The 22,856-nt window shown below is 30.7% G+C and overlaps 1 protein-coding gene across 1 annotated transcript in view; it reads left to right on the top strand.

The window, feature by feature from the left end:
* Positions 1-22,856, top strand: part of LOC127557165 (cilia- and flagella-associated protein 47-like) — a 244,823-nt gene that overhangs the window by 211,682 nt on the left and 10,285 nt on the right. The window contains exons 12-13 of the mRNA XM_051990593.1: positions 962-1,133; positions 3,524-3,685. Of these exons, the coding sequence (XP_051846553.1) occupies positions 962-1,133; positions 3,524-3,685 (334 nt within the window). The remainder of the gene's footprint in view (positions 1-961; positions 1,134-3,523; positions 3,686-22,856) is intronic.

The raw sequence follows: 22,856 nt of genomic DNA on the forward strand, positions 1-22,856 counted from the left end.
TTTTTTAATTACTATGTAGAATATTTTTCATATAACTACGGATAGCATTGATCTCTTCTTTTGGAAACTTTTTTTTTTTAAGTATTTGACCATTTATCAATTAAGAAAATGGTCTTATTTTTATAAATCTGACTCAATAATTTATATGTAGTTGAAAAAACAAGGCTTTTATTAGTGAAATGCTATAAATTTTTCCCAGTTTCCTGTTTCCTTTTTAATTTTGACTGGATTTTTTTTTTTTTTTTTGCTTGTGAAAAAGCTTTTAAACTTAATTTCATCAAAATTATACATCTTATGTCTTGTGATTTTGTATATTTCTTGTTTGGTCACAAAAATCTTCTTATATTAATGGATCTGACAAGCATTTCCCCACGTTCCATGATATTTATAATTTGTTGCTTATCATTCATTTTAGTTATTTTCAATTATTCATGACTCAAGTTTGGATTTTCTTGGTAAAGATACTAAGGTGATTTGCTATTTCCTTTTCCAGATCATTTAATGGATGAGAAAATTGAGGCAGTTGAATGACTTTTCCTCCTTTTCCTTATTCTCTTCTTTCTTGTTGTTGTTGTTGTTGTTGTTGTTATTCTTTTTCTTCAACAATAACAACAACAATAACTGTCCTAGTTTCCTCACGTGCAAATTAGCATGAGAAGGAAATGGCAAACCAGTTTAGTATATTTGTGAATAAAACTTCACATGGGGTCATGAAGATTCAGCTGCAACTCAAAACACTGAATGACAGCAAATGGTAAAATTATGTGTATATATAAAATAAATTTATTTAAATCTTTTCTACTGCAGTTAGGTTGCTGAGATGAGATTTTTCTTCTTGTTTTTTATGCTTTCTCCTCTTTCTATTTCTATAGCATATTGTTGAAAACATAGTAGCCTCTGATAGAGTTATTTAGAGAACAGAACTGAAATAATATGTTTTGGTTCATCTTATTTTTCCTAGATTTTCCTAAAGTACATGAATTTCAGTATGAAATTCAATTTGAATCTGATCTTATGAAATCTAACTTGGAATCTTGTGTGGCACTATATCTGATCAGTAAAGAAAAAAATGTAGGAAATGGGGATATATCACTAGTCTTCAACATTATCTTTGCACCAAAGAAACCAATAAGGTAAGTTTATTTTCTACTTTAAATAATAAAAGTTATCAATATTTTAAAAATATATGACCTATTCCTGATCATGTGAATTAACTCTGTGGGGAAAGGACAAGTTGTTTTATGTACTTAAAGTGAGTTTTAAGTACAAAAACTCTCCCCTCAGTGTGTACATTATAGTGCCATGCAGAAATAGTAAGGTTTATGGAATTTTTCCAACTCATTTATATAGCACCTTCAGTCTGTTTTACTTGATTTGTTGCTATATTTATTTAATCTTATCTTATTCTCCAAATTAATACTGGAGTAGACATATATTTTCTCATTAATTACTAAGCTTTTTTTTTTTTAACAAATTTCTCAGTGAACTAAATTCAGAACTCTCACAATCCAATATCAGTTATTTAATAAACAGGAGAAACTTCATTTCCTGATAGTTTGTATTCAACTCTCTCTCTATTTTAATCTCCTAGAATGACATAACTATTATCTTTAAACTCTTAGAATTAAATAATATTGAAGTTATTAAATATTGACTTTGTTCGTATCAAAATCAATAATAGAGATCTAGATTAATAGTATTTTAGATGTGAAAACCCATTGTTACCAATCACTTAAAATTCTCACTATAATAATAGCTGATCTGATGCCTAAGAAAATAGTTCCATAGCATTTAGTTCAGCAAAGTCCCTTCACAAGAATTCTCAATTATTTTCACAAATAATAGTCAAAATAATTCCATCTAAAAAGAAGACCTTTTCATATTATTTCTGTGACTCCCCCCTTGAGTTTTCTTCTATGGTGAAGAAAATGCTTTGTTTAGTTTTTCTCATACCTATTTGTGAACAGTCACTCAAGTAGCTACCAGTATCTAGGGCTAGATAATGCAAAATTGAAAAATAACTTTAGTGATCTCCTAATCTAAAAACATCATTTTATAAATGAGGAATAATGGAATGCAGAAAAGAAAGCTAACAAGCTTATATTATGCTTATTGTATAAAGAATGAATAAATAAATAAATAAAAGTAGCTGGGTAGGTCAGTGGGAAGACCTGAATTCAAATTTGATCTCAAGACACTAACTTTCTTACTTAGGACAAAGCATTTAACTTCAACTTGTATCAGTTTTCTCAATCATTAAATAGGAATAATAATTGGACTTACCTCACAGAATTGTTGTGAACAAAAAATGAGATCATATTTGTAAAATTCCTAGCATAGTGCCTGGCACATAATGCATGTTATATAAAAATTATTATTAGTTATTATTGTTATTATTATTAGGAAGCTGATTTTAGATTGTGTTTGCATGAACTTTTGTTATTTGGTAGCTTAATATCATCCAGTTTCATCCAAAAAGCAATATTTGCTTTTTCTTTTACTTAAGATCTTTATACCTCTCTCCCACCAACACAAATGAGAAATAACAGGCACAATAATAACTATTGATCCTATATTTCTATTGAAGCTCTCTAAAAAGATTAGAAATAGAAGCATGCATTAATAATAACCTGCCAGCTTTCTTTGTAGCCTACATACCACATGAATTTTATAGAACTTCAGCAATAACAATTGTGATGTCAGTAGCTTAAATACCATTCCATATTCAGAATAGGATTTATATACTTTATCTCATCTTCACAGCATTTCCATGAGGTAGATAAGCAATTTATTTTATAGGTTAAGAAAATAAGAGTTAGGTTAAAGTATTTGTCCTATATCATGCAGAAAAACCAGAATTCATGGTCGAATCTTTCAATCTAAGTTCTGGACGCTGAGAGGATAAATAAAGAGAAGTAGTGTTTTAGACAGCATTACATATATCCTTAATATATTGGGTTTAAAATATTAATTTTTGAGGAGTTAATGCTATAATATTACACTTTTAACAACAAATGTTACTATATTGTTTCTATTGCAATACCATCACTACTACTTCTATTACCTCAATTTTTTAAATGAGGAAATTGATGCACAAAGATCTTTAATAATCTTCTTAAGTAATAAAGCTGGAATTCAAAATGATTTATTTTTGGAAAAGAATAGAATTGTCTTTCTATTCTTTTAGGCCTATTCCTAAGCTTCTCAAACTTTTCTTAAGGCTCTTTATATCATATCATATGCAGTCTATTATTTGGCTACCACATGACTCTACTAGGGTCAGATATTAGAAAGATAAATAGTTTGAAATAGTTTGAAACTGAAATCCTAATCTGAAAATGATTTATATATACTACTCAAAGTATCCCTAGCATGGTTAGTTAGTTCACTGAGTTTCTGGATCAGACACAAGATAACTCATATGTAATTTAATAGATTTTTAAATTCTCTTATAGTCATTTTTGTCACTGAATAATTTGCCTGTTTTATTCATTGATGTTGTTGTATATATATATTTTTAAAGATCTGTAATCACATTGGTGATACAATGCAGCACAGATGGGATATGGAAGTTTCCAATAACTCTGATTGCCACTGAGCCAGAAGTGGATGATGTTATCAATATTGAAGGGATTGGCTTGTTCAAAGAAACTTCTGTTGCCTTTAGGCTGACAAGTCAGACACGGTAATATATCAGCGCAAAAGCATATATCTAGATTTTGTAGAAGTGATTTATATTTAATGGTGAATCAATAAGGATAAATGGAAAATCTGTATGTGAATCCTCCCCTACAACACATATTTTTCCATACTATTGATATATTTATCCTGAAGCATATCTTTCAAAATTTTGTTCATTTCGACTCTAATATGTTATTATAATATTGGGGCAAAGGAAAGAGGAAAAATTATGTGTGTCTTTGTGTTTGTATATGGCTTATATGTAAATATTATATTTAAGTAAAATGAATACTAATTTAAAGTAACAAATAATGTAGCAATATAACTAATATAATAGTATTATGTAGTAAAGACTATTTAAATAAATGCTATAAATAACTAAACAAATCTAAATAAATAAATGTATATGGAAATACATATATATGTGTTTTTTAAAATGCAGCATTTAGCACCTTTTAAATGTAAACAAAGAGGATCTACTAAGTCCCCTTGAAGTGGATTTCACTTGTGACAAAGGGCCAAGTCTACAAGACTTCTTTACCCTATAATATTCGTAGAAATCCATTTACCATGAATTTACTGATTTTCTTCCTTTTAACTGAATTCAATTTTCATTCTGACCAAGCAGATTCCACAATTAAAGTTGAATTATTCTCAGTCATATGAAATGAGACCAAACAAACTTCATTGCTATTTAGTAGCAATTATCCCATTGTACTATTTTCTTTGAGTATCTCAAAGCATAATTTTGCTTTTGTTTAGCTACATATTATTCTCTATAGCAGATTACAAAATCCCAGATTTGAAAGGAAGCCTAGAAATTTGTTTGCTCTCATGGGGCAGCTAGGTGGCGCAGTGGAATTTGTTTGCTCTCATTTACCTTTGATCACCATATATAATATCCTATAAATATCTTCAATATCCAATTTCCATATGAACAGCTGTGGTAAAGGGAAACCAGGTATTCTCCAAAACAATTCATTTTGTTTGGGGATAGTTTTTACATTTAGAAAAATTGGCCTGAATCATCTCATTGTTAAAAAGAGTAAAATCCATCAAAATTAATCATCACATAATCTTGTTGTTACTGGGTACAATATTCTCTTGGTTCTATTTACTTCACTTTGCATCAGTTTATTATGAAGTCTCTTCAGGTCTTTCTGAAATCATCTTGCTGATCATTTCTTATAGAACAATAATATTTCATAACATTCATATACTAAAACTTATTCAGCCATTCTCCAATCAATGGGCATCCCCTCTGTTTACAGTTCCTTGCTACTACAGTAATGAGCTGCTACACATATTTTTGCACGAAGGTCCTTTTTCCTTTTTTATGATTGTTTTGAGATTCAGGCCCAATAAAAACACTGCTAGATCAAAGGATATAAACAATTTTATAGACATTTGGGCATAGTTCTAATTGTTCTACAGAATGGTTGAATCAATTCACAATTCCACCAACAAAATATTAGTGGTCCAGTTTTCCCTCAAATCCTCCAGAATTTATCATTATCTTTGTATCATCTCAACCAATCTGAAAGTTATGTAGTGGCACCTCAGAGTTGTCTTAATTTGCATTTCTCAATTAAGTTTAGAATTTAAATTTTTTCATGTGACTAGAAATGGTTTTAATTTCTTCATCTGAAAATTGTCTGTTCACCCTTAGACCATTTAGTTTGCATTTTTATAAATTTGAATCAATTTTCTACATATTTTAGAAATGAAACTTTTTTCAGAACTCTTGGATGCAAAATTTTCCCTCAGTTTTCTGCTTTTCTTCTGCTCTGTCTGCTTTGGTTTTGTTTGTATAAAAACTGTTTAATTTAATATAATTAAAATTACCCATTTTACATTTCTTAATTTACTCTAGTTCTTCTTTAGCCATAAATTCCTTCTCTCTCCACAGATCTGAGAGGTAGATTATCCTTTGTTCTTCTAATTTGCTTATAGTATCATTCTTTATGTTTAAATCATGAACATGGTTTATTTTGTATCTTGCCAAAGTTGTAAATTATTTCCAGTAGTTTTTCAGTTGATTCTCTAGGATTCTCTAAGTATACCATCATAACATCTGCAAAGAGTGATACTTTTCCCCTCATTATCTACTCTAATTTTTTAAATTTCTTTTTCTTCTCCTATTGTTAAAGCTAATCTTTTTAACACAATACTGAGTAGTAATGATGAGAGTGGGCAACCATGTTTCAATCTTGGAAATGCTTTTAATATGAAAATGCTTTTAGTTTATCTGCATTATATATGATGCTTGCTGATTATTTTAGATAGATGCTTCTGATCATCTTAAGGAAAACTTCATTTATTCCTAATGCTCTCTAGTATTTTTAATATGAATGGGTGTTGCAGTATTTTGTATTGTTTGAAGTTTATGATGTATTCTGACCTCACACAGCTGTGTGGTTAGAAAAGTAAGAAATATCTTGATAGGCAAATAATATCTTACTATTATTATGAAATTAGTTTTGACTTCATTGAAATGATGGCAAGAACCCATAGAGATCAACAATTTTGCAAACTTTGAGAACAGCCACTCTTCATTAGAGAAAACAAACCCAATCTCTATGTTATAAGATAACACTGCTCATCACCAAGGGAATTTATTAAATTCCACTTGGAGTTTCATAATACAGCTAGACTTTCCTGAAATATACTTTCAACCTTCCTTTTCCTTTTTCTAACCCCTAAAAACAACATATTTACAAGAGTCTAACTCTTATGCCCTGTGTAGAGCAAATTGGTTATTATATGTGATTTTCTTCCCTTAGAAAGTACAAGAATGCACATTTAAAAAAAAATATTTTGTTGTCATTGCTATTTTGATAAGTTAAAATTAAATTAAATTAATCATTTGTTAATTATTTGTTTGAAATATTTTAATAATATATTGAAATTTATTCTCAGTATCTTATGTTTTGACCATTCTGGGGAATCAATTAATATAGAGTTCATTATAATGTTTATTTATTACCCTTATTTTATTTAAAAACATTTTGCCTATTGTTCATACCTAATAATAATAATTAGCATTTATAAACTGTGTGCCAAATACACATACAAATATAGAAGCTATTCCATTAACTTATCAATAGATCTTTTTATAGATAAAGACATTTTGAAGGATTATAAATTAAATACTCTCCATTTCTCCAGACATGTAGTTTAAAGTAATACATCTGGGAATGTCCAGATCTCTAATGTATTGAATTCTTTTAGGGCCTTTATTATCCAACATATTATCATCTTCCTTATCTTCGTTTCATTGCAATTTTAATTATATGCTTTCTTTGTTTTCAACCAATTAATTAATTAAAGCAATACAAACAACATAGGGACAAGCTCTTAATGTTGAAAAGGCTAGTTATTCTACTTAACCAAATGCACTTCATTTTTTTTTTTTAACCATATTGACCAGATTAAAAAAAAATTGCTATTGTTTATGTAGCTCAAGTAAAGGTATTCACCTTAAGCATCTCTTGTAGTTTATTAAATTCCACTTGGAGTTTCATAATAAAGCTAGACTTTCCTGAAGAAGTGATTTAAAATTCATCTTAACTCACTGTATTTAGGCTTAGATAATGCTTTATGTAACCATTCCTAAAAACACAAGATATAAGGACACCCTGCGTAGAACAGACTCTTGCTATCTGTCCTGCTGTTTTGTATTATACTTCTCTCTCCTCCTCATTTTCTTCCCTCATGCTTTCTCTGGGAGCCATATTTAAAAGTATACTGTAATGTACCTAGAAAGGAAATGACAAACTACTCTACTATAGTTCTACTTATATATAATTCTTATAACTTCTTAAATAAAAACTCATTTCTCTTTTTACCACTACACTATATGCATTGTATCTACCTATTAGGATGTTAGCTTCTGTAATATTGGCCATCAAATGACATATTAGTTCTTTACTCCAAGGCTCCTAATCCTTCTTCCAAAGGAATTATATACCAAATATAGCATTTTTATAAATAAATCCTCAGAAGATGGAATCAATGGCAAGGTAAAATCCTATAGTTAACACCAGAGAAATATTTTTGATTTAATTAAATAATTATTGTTTAATATACATTATTTTATAAATCATGTTGGGAGAGAAAAATCAGAACAAAAGGAAAAACCATGGGAGAGGAAAACAGAAAAAAAAAAAAGAAATGAACCTAGCATGTGTTAATTTACATTCAATCTCCACAGTTCTTTTTCTGGATGCATATGATATTTTCTATCCAAAGTCTATTGAGATTGCCTTTGATCACTGAACCACCGAAAAAGAACCAAGTCTTTTATAATTGATCATTTTACATTCTTGCTGATATTTTTATATTGCATTCCTGGTTCTGCTTGTTTCACTTAGCATCAATTTATGTAAATCTTTCCAGGCCTTTTTAAATCAGCTTGTTCACTATTTTTATAGGACAATAATATTCCATTACCTTCATATACCACAAAATATTCAGATGGGGATCTACTCATTTTCCAGTTCTTTGCTACCACAAACAGAACTGCTACAAATTTTTTTTTTGCACATATGAGTCCTTTTACCTCCTTTATGATTTCTTTGGAACACAGGCCTAGTATTCACCACAGAAATCAAATACATAGTGTGCATACTGAATACAATTCTCCTACCAGCCTCTACAGACCAAGGAAAGAAGTCCAAGTAGTACCAGAATTCTGCAGGTACAAATTACAGACGCTGATTCTAGTGTTGTAATTTCCCACAGTTGCAATGGCTACACAAGCATCCTTTTAAGTCCAATCTTGCAAGACTCAGTGGATGTGGATTCTTGCCAGTTATGTGGGGGAAAAAAAGGGTAGAGGAGGATAAGACAGATTGAAAATATGTTGCTTCCAGAGTAAAGGCCAACTCTAGACAAACCCCATTATAATCTTCGTCATATACACAGAAAACTGTAGTGACTGAGAAAAAGATAGCCCTCACCCCACCATTTATTTTTCCTATAAAAAAGGCAGAATATAGTTCTGTTTAGCTATGTGAAGGAAAGTAAGAGTAGAGGAAAGAATTGAATAATAGCATGCTACTTTAGGTAACTATATAATGTTTGGAAAAAATGGAATTGAAATTGAACTGTGTCTAGGGTATCAGTCTTCTGAATGGATTATGTTTATCTTTCCCATTAAAATTTTTCCCAAACCTTCTCTTTTCTATATTCGAACCTCCCATACCTTCCTATTCCTACCTCTCTATTTCCCCTTTATCTTATTTGAGGAAACTGGCTTTTGTTTTAATAAGAAAACTGAACTACTCCAAAAAGAGTTCCTTTGTCTCCCATTCTTCTCAAAATCCCTTGACATTATCCCCCTGCTCTCTTCTCCTTCCTCTTACCTCCTGACAATAAGTTGACATTTCTTACCAAAACTGAACCCTTTGATACCTTCCTCTCCCTTTTTCTGCAATACATTGTAGCTTTAGTTGTCATTCCTTTTGTCTGCAAAGATCATTCTTTCAGTAAATACTGGATCTTTCTTTACACATATAAACATGCGCAAGTCTTTCCCATCTTTATAAAAAAATCATTTAAACCTACCATTTCTTCAAGCTATCATCCTCTGTCTCTCTTCCTTTTTTCAGCCAAACTCCTTGAAAAACCTGCCTAGACAAGGTGAGAACACTTCTCCTTATACTCACTCAAAAACCCTTTGGAATATGGCTTTTGACTTTATCCCTCAATGGAAACTACGCTCTCTAATTGCTAATGACCTTTTCTTTCCCAAATCCTATGTCTTTTCTCCATTTTTCCACCCTACTCTAAATTCTCACATCTAAGTTTTCATTACATGATACTGTCCTGTTGCTCTTATCTTTTTAACTGTTCCTTGTCAGTATCTTTACTGGCTCATTGTCTGTCTATAGCATTCCCTATTACTGACTTTTCCCCAAAACTCTATGTTGAATCTTCTCAATTTTTTTCTATATTATCTCTAAATAATATAAGCATCCATAGTATTCATGTTAAGTTCTATGGAAATGATTCTGAAAATATATGTATATACATAAATATGTGCATATGAGTTAAATATAAACCTACATATATAGATGAGATTATGCATATATGTAAATGCAATATATATTCATTTACAGGCTCATTTAGATTAGGGATATATCTGTACCCATATCCATATCTATCTATCCCCAATGAATTAATTATGAATAATGAATTATGAATTTTTGCACATAGATTGGTTTTATGCGTTTCAAAATCAGTTACATCCAAAAAATCCAAAATAAAATCCATCTCTTTTTGCAACCCACCCCTCTTTCATACTTCACTAATTCTTTCAAAAGCATAACTATTTTTATAGTCTAAGATTTACAAATCAATGATTCTCTGGATTCCTCATTCTTTCTTACAGTTACTAAATCTTATCCTTTTTCATGTCTGCAATGTTTCTTGCCTTTGGTCCCTTTTCTCTATTCACACAGGCAGCATCTTAATCAGGACTTTCCTCACCTTTTACAAATTATTGCAACAGTCCCAACTGGTCTCCCTGTTTCAAATCTCTCCCCATCCTTGTAGAGTCTTTACAATGATGGCAAAATGATTTTCCCTCAATGCATATATAATTATGTCATATCCCTATTTATTCAATTTTAATGACTCTTTTAACTGCCTTTAGGATAAAATATGAAATTTTCTGTATAGATTTTAAATTCCTTTGTTATCTATCTCCAATTTCTCTTTCTTTCCTTTCTGCCTTTTGTGATAATTGACTTTCTATCTGTTCTTCCCATATAACACTTTGCACTTGCCATCCACCATAATTATAATATACTCTTTCAACCTGTTTCCTTTTATACATTCCTTATTTACATGGCTTTAGCACCAATTCTACATGAAGTCTTTTATGATATACCCTACTCCCATCTATAAATGCCACACCTTCCAGACTACATTGTATTTAAATACATCATATTTATTTTTATTTATTCCATTTATGTATTTTTTTGTATATAACAAAACTTTACTTGATGTCTCCAAGATGAGAATATAAGCTTCTAGGCCAGTGGTTCTCAAACTTTTATTTTCAGTATCTTTATCCTATTAAAAATTATTGAGTGTCTCTCCAAAGAGTTTTTGTTTATCTGGATTATATTTATAGACATTTACCATATTGGAAATAAAAACAATTTTTGAATTTGTAGACCCTCTAAAAAGGTTTTAGAGATCCCCAGGAGTCTCTAGAACATACTTTGAGAACCATTGTTCTAGACAGTAGGAATTGTTTTAATTTTTTTACATTTTACATTTACATTTACATTTTATATATGTATTATATATTTACTGAAAGATTAAAAAGTTCTTAACATTATTGATTGATTGATTATATGAACTCATACCAGTTACTGAAATTTAGTGATACTCTGTTAAGCAAAAGCAAAAAATATCTTCAAAAATCATATGCTCCCAATGGAGATAACATGTGAGCAAGTAGGTACCTGCAACATATCTTCAGTTTGTCATAAGACAATCTGAAAGACAAAAACCATAATAGTTGCAGAGAACTGGAAATGCCTTCTATAAGAAGTGAAACTGAGCTATATCTTATAGGACAAAAGGAAACTAAAAGGCTATGTTACAGGGGCAGATAGTTGCAAGCACAGGGTACAGGTAGCACAAAGCACAGTGAAAGGAAATAAAACAGTATCTTGTTGGAGGAACTGTGAGTGAGCAAGTGAAGTTGGATTATAAAGTTCATAGATAATCAAGCATAAAACGACTAGAAAGATAGGAAGAATTATGAAGAAATCTAGCTACTTACTCAGGAGATTTTGTATTTGTAGCTGGTGAAAATAGGAATTACTGAAGTTCATTTATCAAGGGAGTGACATGATGAGACCTAGACTACAAGGGGTGGTGTAATATCTAAATGTAAGAATGTAGTGTTAAGAGACTTTAAGCAAGGAGGCTAGTTAGAAGGATATCAAAGTAGTCCAAATAAGAAGTGATAAAGAATTCTTAGACCTTCTAGTTCTGTGACTGTGTGACTGGAGAGAATGGACAAATGTGATGGTAGAAAAGGCAAGATTTTTGTTGTAAAAGTAGAAACAAGAAGATTTTGCAATGAATTGGCTATATGAAGGGAATAAGTGTAAGAAATCAAAGGCAATACAGAGATTAAACCCTTTATAGTAATAGATAAATTAGAGATAAAATATGGGATGAATCTTGCAGCAATTTGGAAGAGTTTTTCCTAATATATGTTTTTTTTTTCCTCTTTGGTTTATGTTTGCTTTACATAGAAGGGATGATGATATTAGCATATTTACTTTGTATTGTTACTACCTTGTTGAAACAGAATTGTTATAACTAAGTCTTCTGTAACTTCTGAGATATTCTAAATGTATAAATAAACATTATTTGCTAATTGAGATTATTATGGTTTTTTCCATAAATATAATTTTGTTCTTTATCCTTCAAATTATAAATCTTTCTAGTAGTATGTCAAATGATACTGTATAGAGGTGGTACTGGGAATATTTCTAGTATTTCTTCATTATAAACAATGCTGTCTTAGTGAATACATAACTTTGTTAATATTAAAGAAGGGTCCTTTCATGTTTATGTTTTTTAGCATTTTACAGGAAAAAATTTTATAATTTTCTCAAAAGTTTTTTCGGTATGTATTTGCAATGGTTTCATGATGTTTTTCTTTTTTAGCCTTTTGGTTTATTTTATTATGCTATTTTTCCCCTACTGAGGATTGTTCTTATATCAGCGAATTAATTATTTCAATAATCAATTTGGAAGATTTATTAAAAAAATGTATCAATAGGCCTTACTGAGAGATTTATTTTTGTGTTTTATATCAAGTATTTTGGATATCAAAATCATTTTTTTTAAAAGACACTATGATAGAATAACATCTATCTCTTTCTCAGAATAAATTGGCACATTTATTAAGTACTCTCTAAATATTTGACATAATCCTCTTGTAAGTTCATCTAAAACTGGAAATTTTATTAAACATTGTTATTTTAGGCTTTCCTGATTTCTGAGGAACTGTTAAAGATTTCTTTGTTGTCATTATAATTTATGTTATTGTAGCTATCATCAATATCCATTGAATTCACAATTTTCTGGCAAATATGTATTTTGATTTCTGATAATTCTTTTCATATTCCTTTTTGGTGAATTCATTACTTGGGAGGGTAAGATATAATTTTCTTCTTTTCAGGTAATATCAAATATATTTGGATTTTAGTTGATTCATTTTAGTTGATATTTAAGCTAGATTGGTCTATTTTATATAGCATTTTTTTGTTTCTAAACTTTTCCATTTCTTTAATGTTTACAAGTTCTTTCATACTTTGTTTATTTTGACATATATATCTTACTTTCTTTTTAAAAAATTATATTCATATATTTTCAGAATTTTTCCATTCTATTCATTTTGAGAACTTCTTTTGTTGTACCTTATATAGTTTCATATATTTTTCTTTATTGTCATTTTATTGAACAATATGACTTTTGGCCCACGTAATTTGATTTTTGACCCATTCATTCTGGATTTCATTCCTTATTCTCCAATTGGGTAAGTGTCTTACATTTATTTGTTCTACTTCAAATGAATGTAACCAATTAGGTATCAATTTCAGGGTTCTTTTTATAACTGAATGAAGAATTCATAATATCATTGAGGTGAAAGTTGACAAATTCTGTTTAGTCATTCCTATTTTAATGCTTCAGAGCATTATGTCTAGTATTATGGATTTTCCTCATAATATAATAAAAATCACACCCACATTATAGTCCACAAACATTATAGTTTAATATAGGTCAAATGGTTATTTATTTTTTAAAATCAACCCTTTTGATGAGGGTGGAACCAATATGGCAGAGAGGAGACACAATTTTATCTGAGCTCTCCCTAATATTTCTCAAATCAACACCAAAACAAGCCTTTGAACTGGTTTTAGAGTGATAGAACCCACAAATATTTTGAGTATAACAAATTTCCAGTAGAAGATATTTTGGAAGAACTTCAGAAAAAGTCTGTTTCAATGAAGCATGGAGGGAGGGGCCAAGCTCAGGGACACAGGATTGTGTGGCATCCCACAAGCCATGAAATATAACCAGAGGAATCTACAGCAGTATTGGCTACTCTATCCTGGTGGCAAGCTAATAGATCAGCAGATTAGCTGCAAGACATCCAACACAAATACAAAAGACAAATAATGAGCCCCCAAACCCTAAAATAATGTGGGAACTGGCCATGCCCATCCAGCACTGGAAGTTAGTAAGCACCAACCCAGCAGAGCCACTGTCACCTGTAAAGGAAGATTGGACAATCTCCCCTTTGCCATAGCATACCTCAACCTTTTAAAAAATGAGCAAAAAAGCAAACAAGAACTCTCACCATAGATAGTTTTTATGGGGAAAAAAAGGAACAGATTTCAAACCCTGAAGACACTAAAAGCAGATCATCTCCAGATGAAGTCCAAAAGAGTGATATGAATTGGTCCCCATCTCACAAGGTTTTCTTGGAAGAATTCAAAAAGGACCTTTAAAAAGAATTAGAAGAAAAATGGGGAAAGGAAATGCAAACTTTGCAAGAGGGTTTGAAAAAGGAAATAGACATTATCTGAGGAAAACTCCTTAAAGAATAGACTTAGTGAAATGGTAAAAGCAAATAACACTTTACGAAATAGACTTGACAAAATGAGAAAAGCATATAACTTCTTGCAAAATAGATTTGACAAAATAGAAAAATAAAACTCCTGGAAAACAGAATTTGTGAAATGGGAAAAAAAAATAATAAACAAAACAACCCATTTATCAAATACAAAAAGAGCTAAAAAAGGTAACTGCATTAAAATGGTAATTCACTAAAAATTAGAACTGAACAAATAGCAATGAATAAATCAACGACACATCAAAAATCAGTCTAACAGAACCAAAAAAAAAAAAAAAAGAAAAGAAAAAATAGAAGAAAATGTAAAATACCTCATTGGAAAAACAACTGACCTAGAAAATAGATCTAGGAGAGACAATCTAAGGATTAGTAGGCTTCTTGAAAACCATGATGGAAAAAAAGAGCCTAGACATTGTCTTTCAGGAATTCATTAAGGAAAAGTGTCCTGATGTCCTAGAACCAGAAGATAAAATAGCCATTGAAAGAATTCACTGATCACCTCCAGAACTAGACCCCAAAATGAAAACTCCAAGGACTATGATATCTAAACTTTACAATTATTGGACTAAGAAGAAACAATTCAAATATCAAAGAGCCACAGTCAGAATTACTCAGGACCTAGCAGCTCCCACCTTAAAGGATTGAAAGACCTAGAATCTCATATTCTGAAAGGCAAAGAAACTTGATTTGCATCCAACAATCAACTATCCACTAAATTGAACATTGTCTTTCAGAGAAGAAGATGGACATTCTATGATATCGGTGAATTTCACTTATTTCTGATGAAAAGACCAAAGCTGGCAAAAAATTTGAATTCCAACTATAGAACTCAAGAGAAGCATAAAAGGTAACAAGGAAAGAACTTTTGAGAACTATATCTCTATTATGGGTATACTTAGTGAGTGCAGGTGTAATTTGATTTCATTGTGATACTATAAAAAAGAAACTAGAAGTGGAAAGAGAATTGTACTTGAAAAAAAGGAAACTATAGCTAAAATGAGGAAAATTACATCTCATGGAAAGGCAAAGAAGATCTATTATAACTGAGGGAAAGAAGGGAGTGAATTTTACTATCATCAGATTTGGCTCAAAGAGAAAATATCAGATATATTTAGCTTCACAGAGAAACTTGTCTCACCCTATAAGAAAGTAGGAGAAGAAAGGGAAAAGAAAAGGGGGAGGCTAAAAGAAGGGAAAACAGAAATAGTAGGGGAAAATTGTAAGAAAGGAGGAGGGATTATAAAGGGAGAAGACTGTTTGAGAGAGGTGGTGGTCAGAAGCAAAATCCTGAGGGGGAAGCAAAGGGGGAAAGGAAAGAGAAAAGCATAATTACGGGTAAATAAAATGGCAGGAAATACAGAATTGTGAATGCGATGAATTCTCCCATAAAATGGAAGGAGCTAGCAGACTGGATTAAAAATCAGAATTCTACAATATGTTGTTTATAAGAAACACATTTAAAGCAGAGTGATACATACAGACTAATGGTAAAAGGCTGGAGCAGAATCTATTATGCTTCAGGTGAATTAAAGAAAGCAGGGGTAGTGATCCTGATCTCAGTTCAAGCAAAAGCAAAAATAGATCTAATTAAAAGAGATAAGGAAGGAATCTATATCTTGCTAATGGATATCATAGATAATGAAGCAAAAGTCAGTAGTAAACATATATACCTCAAGTTTATAGCCTCCAAATTCCTAGAGAAGTTAAGAGAGTTGCAAGAAGAAATTATGCTAATGGAAAACCATTGGCATAATTGAATATATCAATAACTGAATTAATAAAAATCAATAGATGCAGAAAAAAATTTGACAAAATCCAATACTCATTCCTATTAAAGACACTAGAAAGTATAGGAATAAATTGACTTTTCCTTAAAATGATCAATATTATCCATCTAAAGCCATCAACAAATATCAGCTGTAATGTGGATAAAGCAGAACCACCATCTGACAAGATCAGATGTGAAACAGGATTTATCATTGTATAATCATGCTGTTGTTATGTATAATGATTTCCTGGTTCTACTCATTTAACTTAACATCAGTTCATGTAAGTCTTTCCAGACTTCTCTGAAACCATTCTGCTGATCTTATAGAATAATATTCCAAAATATTCATATATCATAACTTGTTTAGCCATTCTCCAATTGATAGGCATCCACTCAGTTTCTTGCCACAACAAAAAGGGCTACCACATACATTTTTTGCATATGTGGATCCCTTTCTCTCCTTCATGATTTCTTTAGGACACAAGTCCAGCTTCTTAGGCCTTTGGACATAATTCCAAATTGCTTTCCAGAATGGTTGAAATCAGTTTACAACTCCACCAGCAATATATTAGTGTCCTAGTTTTCCCACATCCCCTCCAATATTCATCATTATCTTTTTCTATCACCTTGGCCAATCTGAGAGATATGTAGTAGTACCTCAGACTGGCCTTAATATCCATTTCTCTGATCAATAATGATTTAGAGAATCTTTTCATATGACTAGAAATGGTTTTAATTTCTTCATCTGAAAATTGCCTGTTCATATACTTTGACCATTTACTATCTAGAGAATGGCTTGAATCCTTATAAATTTGAGTTTTACATTTAAAGGTTTTGATAAAGGTATCATTTCTAAACTATATAGAGAATTGATTCAAATTTATAAGAATTCAAGCCATTCTCTAGTTATGGAAATAACAATGTGGAAATATGTATAGAGAAAATATACGTGTTTAACATATATTGGATCAGTTGCTGACTGGGAGCGGGGAAAAAGGGAGGGTAAAAATTACAAAACAGGATTTTTTAGGCATGAATGTCAAAAATTATCCATATATGTATTTTGAGAACAAAAAATTATAATTAGAAAATAATAAAATATTTTAAAAAATGATTGCATTTGGAAAAAATAAAAGTTCACTTTTGATTAATTATATGATTACTACTGTTAATATAAAATTTTTTCTCCTTTATTTTTAAATATTATTTTGTGTAAGAACTATCTTCCAGGTGAGACTTCCAAAGTCATAAAAATAAAAGTTTCTGTCATCTCATTTTACTAATAAAGGGGAAAATGAGAACAAGAAAAAATAAGATGCTTTGAGTTAAATTACCAATTACTTCCATAACATTACTGATTTGTATAGGTAATGACCTTGCATTCTTCTTTACTTTTTATATTTTCATTTCCTATCCAAAGTCAAATTTTAATATAAATATATGTTTCTTTAATTTTATCCTTGCTTTATTTAACAGTAGGTTTATTGTTCTATTGTATAGTCATTTCTACAGAACACATGATTTATACCGCTATTTTTTTTTGTTGTCTTGGAAATGAAAAGATGATTTCCAGAGAAATATAGCTGAGAAACAACAAGATATGATTGCTTTCTCTCTGGTTTCAGTGGCAAAATAAAGCTAACAATACAAAATGAGACATTAAAAATAGCTTTTCTGACTGAGTTATGGTAAAAAGAGGGAAATGGTAATGACATCAATTTTGAGGTTGTGTTTTACTTTTATTGAGATTTAAAAGATTACGTGTGGTACAAATTAGAGTAATCACTAAACATAATTTCATATTAATGCTAAAATTTGAATGTACCACATGAATTACTATGAAAGCATTTAAAATAATTAAAATACATAACCAAACACAGGAAAAATTTCATTGTTGTTTCAGAATCATTTTGCATAAATTCCTTTTTCCTCTTGTATTTCATACTAACTCCCAGACTAGTATGTAGAAGACTTTGCTTTCATTTAACAGTTTCAGTTTCATTTAATGAGTATTAGAAGGCACACCAGAGTCAGTTCACCCAACACCTTAATTTTATAGATGAAGCCCTGTGGAAGAAAGTAACTCATTCATGATTATACAAGTGGTAATTGGAAGAGATTTAATTTTAACAAAGTCCTCGAATCCAGTGCTCATTTTATAAAAATTTATAACATTTTTCTACATTGCTTCCGTTGTTAGTTCTGTCACTCTAGAATCCATTTTGGAGGCATTGTTTTAAAGCTGTTGAGAAGGGAATTTGGGAGATCATTGCCTTCCCTCAGCCATTTTGGCTGTGACTCCCATTATTCATTTTCTGGTCTCTTTTTTATCCTAACCCTTATAACATCTGTCCTGTGGTTCAAGGATTTCCACAATTTATTATATACAGTGATATTTCTCCTAATAAAATAGTTACAATAAGTAATTTTATTGCCTTATTCAATTAATCAAGCATTTATACAGCATGGCACAGTGGAACGAACAGGAGTTAAAGGAACAGAATTCTACTTTGTTATCAGTACTTTATACAATGGTTTATAAACATTGGAAAACAAAAATGTCGATTTTTACATTTTTTATGTTAGAATCACTGGATTCTGCCTTTATTATGATGCATTTGTTTGCTTTCTTTTTTTTGTGTCACAATTTTTGTCTTCCATAGCATCTATATTTAGAGTATATTTAAAATGCTTGACAGTCTTTTATCGCGGGACTTATAGCTTTTTTTCAAATCCTTAAATTTTTAATTCTGATATACCTTACAAAATATTTGAAATAAGAAAATTCTTTTAAAATGATGTTTAAACTTAACACAATTGATTCCATTAGCACAAAAATGTGTTTATTACTTATAATTACATGTAGATGTTTTGTGCTCTCTACGTTTTCCATTGGTATAGAAAAGGTTAAGTTGTTTCAATTGAGGTTATTTATTAAAATATAAAAATATTTTCACTGGCAAATTATAAACCTAAAAGGTTTTGATTAATAATAAAATCTCTGAATAAACCCAAAACAACATATGGTTCTCTTTCTATAATAAAAACTGGATGCCTTCAAAACAAGGTTAAAGATTCTTCAAGACAAAAGGACATTACAGGTTTCTGTTTCCTATAATTGAAATGATTGTCTTGATTTTACCCATTTTTAAAGAATATTAAGTCTCTAGTTATATCAGACACCTATCAGAACATTATAATAATATCATAGCAACTACTTGATTTTTGTTCTCCCAATATTCCATTTTCCTAAACTGATGATGTATTTTTTTATGATATAAGGATTTATAATAGCTAAAGTAATTTCTAGTGAAAATTGACTAAAGCTTATATTTCCATTTTATATCTATGACTTTTGAAAATAAGCTCTTTTGTGTAAGACAAATAAACAAATCAAAAGAGATAGCACTCCATTCCATTTTGGACTCATACCTTAACTCAGTGAGAAGATATGACATTCTTTCTATACTTTCTAAAAATAAACCTTTTGTGGAGAAAAAGAGAAGACTTAGTTTTGGTCTTTGTTAAATTTCCTTCTCCTTCTTCCTACCTTGGCTAGAGGAGGACCATGTAAGTTAAGAAGATTCTGGCCTTTCTATCTTTCTATTAGTACCTTAACTGAATCCCCAGATCATCTTGTAGTATAGTCTTCATAAGGAATTAAGAACACATCGAAACAGATTCACCAAAGTTAAGGAGAAATTTTGGACCACTTCACATATTGAACAAATAGCACTTTCAGAAAGCAAGAGCTCTGACCTAGCATTATAACCCAGGGACAGTAATTCCCATATTCTCATCAGTATCTTAGCAGTATCCCTGGATCAGGTAAATATTAGTGTCTTTATTTTAAAGGGCAAGAGCAAAATGGACTTCCAACTCCCCAAAGTGCCTGTTAAGTAGACTATACCATGTCATTCTTGAACATCCCATGAATGAGAAAAAATTTTAGCACTGCATTAGTAATGCCCCTTTCTAAAATCTGGTTAAGGAAAGCTAATTAGATGATCCTCAATTGATAATCTTAGAGGAAAGTCACAGATATGGGCTCAAATTGATGTCATTGGACAACCATATTTGACCCTTCAGAAGTAGCCTAGAGTATAATTACAAGGGAGAAATTTAACTTGTTTAAGTTTTTGGACCTAATTCATTAGGGATGGTGGAAATTATACTAAAATATCTCAAACTGTGTATGATATAGACATACATTTGCATTCAAAATACACAGATATGTGCATGTGTGTTAGTATATGTAAATGGTCAGATCTGTGCCACTAGAAAATTATTTAGCCAAAAATGTAACATTTTAATTGGTGAAAGATGAGAATTAAAGCTGAGACCAGTTAAAAAAACAATCACAATATTCCAGACAAGACATGATGAGGAATTAAACAATAATGGTAACTATGTATGAGAATTTTTTTAAAAAGGGAAATGATCCTTTACATTTTTAATGGTTCAGAATGGTATAAAAACTGATTATCCAAGTTATTAATTGTGAATAATCCCAATGAAAAAGAAAAGGCTAGAATGGGGTGGAATACAATATATGTATTTCTGTGGGTATGTTTTTCTGTGCAGATGAAACTCAAATTTTATATATTCAGATCCAGTCTCCTGAAATTCAGTTCTACATCAATGGAACCTCCTCAGAAGGAGATTCCTATAAGTGTACCACATGATTCTGCTTTGCCTCTACACTCTTCATAGTTTCTCATCAAAAATTTAATTGAAACATCAAATTAAATTTGTTTCAGCAAACATTTATTAAACATCAATCATGAGCAGAGAACTATGCTAGAGCAGATACAAAAATTATATAATGCTCTCCAGTCTCATGAAACTTACAGTGTGTCAAGGAAATAAGACAAATAAAATATATCTGCATAACAAAATAGAACAGAGTAACGGTTAAGAAGGGGCAGTTAAGTGGTTCAGTGGATAAAGTGCCAGGCCTATAGTCAGGAAGACACATCTTTGCTAGTTCCATTCTGGCTTCATACATTAGGCATGTGATTATGGGAAAATCATAACCCCGTTTGCCTCAGTTTTCTCTTTTGTAACAGGAACTGTGGAAGGAAATACTTTAGTGTCTTTACAAATCTATGTAAGTTTTATAGTATTAGTATTTTAATAGTATTATTAGTAATTATTAGCATTAGTATTTTATAGTATTAGCAAAAAGTTTGGAAACTGTATCCTCTTTCCACTACACCATAATGATCTGTGACACTTCTGCTCAAAATTTTTTAATGGCTCCCTACATGCGACAGATTAAAGTTAGCATGGAATTCAAGGCCTTCAATAAGGCCTTTCAACAAGATAACACATAGTTCCATTAGGATAAGTTAATGTAATAGATGACAACATTAAAATGAAAAATATTTTAATTTTTAAAATTTTGATAATAACTTTTTATTTTACAAATACATGCAAAGATAATTTCCAACATGCAAAACCTTTTGTTCCAATTTTTTCTCTTTCCCTTCCCCTTCCCCTCACCTCCCTCCTTTAGACAAGAAGTAATCCAATGTAGTTTAAACATGGGCAATTCTTCTAAACATATTTCCAACTTTATAATGTTGTGCAAGAAAAAAATAGATCAAAAGGGGAAAAATGAGAAAGAAAAAAAATCAACAAGGAAACAGCAGCAAAAAAAGATCAAAATACTATGTTGTGATTCATATTCAGTCCCCATAGGCCTCTTTCTGGATACACATGGCTCTCTCCATCACAAGCCTATTGCAACTGGCCTGAATCATGACACTCTTAAAAGAGCCACATCCAACAGAACTGATAATCACATAATTTTGCTGTTGCTGTGTACAATGTTCTCTTGGCTCTACTCACTTCATTTAACATCAGTTCATGTAAGTCTCTCTAGGCCTTTCTGAAATCATACTGCTGATTTTTTCTTATAGAACAATAATATTCCATTGCATTCATATACTATAACTTATTCAGCCATTCCCCAAATGATGGGCAAGATGAAAAAGTACTAAAACAACCTGGAACCCGGTTCTATCAGTCCATGGCTATTGAAAAAAGAGTGACTGCAAACTTCCTTTATATAAGTCAAGATCAAGGTCCAGATTATAGGAAATATTGTATTTAAGTATTCTGCATTGTCTAGACTACATTTGATATGTTTTTACTTTGGAATTATATATTTTTGATTATATATTAACTTGAACTATAACTAGAAGAGAACAACCATAGGATAATATGTCTGAAAAAATATATATAAAAGTATCCTGAAGGAATGTAGGATCCTTAGTTTGTGAAGCATGATGCTTGTATTATAGTGTAATACTAAAGGTTCAAATCATGTACCTCATATAAGCAAGTCACATGAAATAAAACTAGAATGTTTCTGATCCATGAATGTGAAAAACAGTTGTGTCAGCTAAGCTGCTGAATATTACTATGATCAATTTATCTGCAGTCTAATCCAGTTTTCCTGTATTTATAAGAAAGAAGGGTAGCCATCTGGTGCATTCAGGGAGCAAATCATCAATAGCAAAATCCCAGACAGAACCTGCCATGGACACCCTTATGGATGGCATCTCAATTTTACTGAAAATAAAACCCATCCAAAGGCCCAAATTAAGTAATAGCCTTTTCAATCTATCTTTCATTGAACCTATGAATCTCTACAGATCCTACATAAAATAGGTATTAATGAGGGCATCATATATTGGTTTAATAGATGCTTATAAATAAGTTTAT

Source organism: Antechinus flavipes, chromosome 3 (genome assembly GCF_016432865.1).
Source record: "Antechinus flavipes isolate AdamAnt ecotype Samford, QLD, Australia chromosome 3, AdamAnt_v2, whole genome shotgun sequence".
Lineage (NCBI taxonomy): Eukaryota > Metazoa > Chordata > Mammalia > Dasyuromorphia > Dasyuridae > Antechinus > Antechinus flavipes.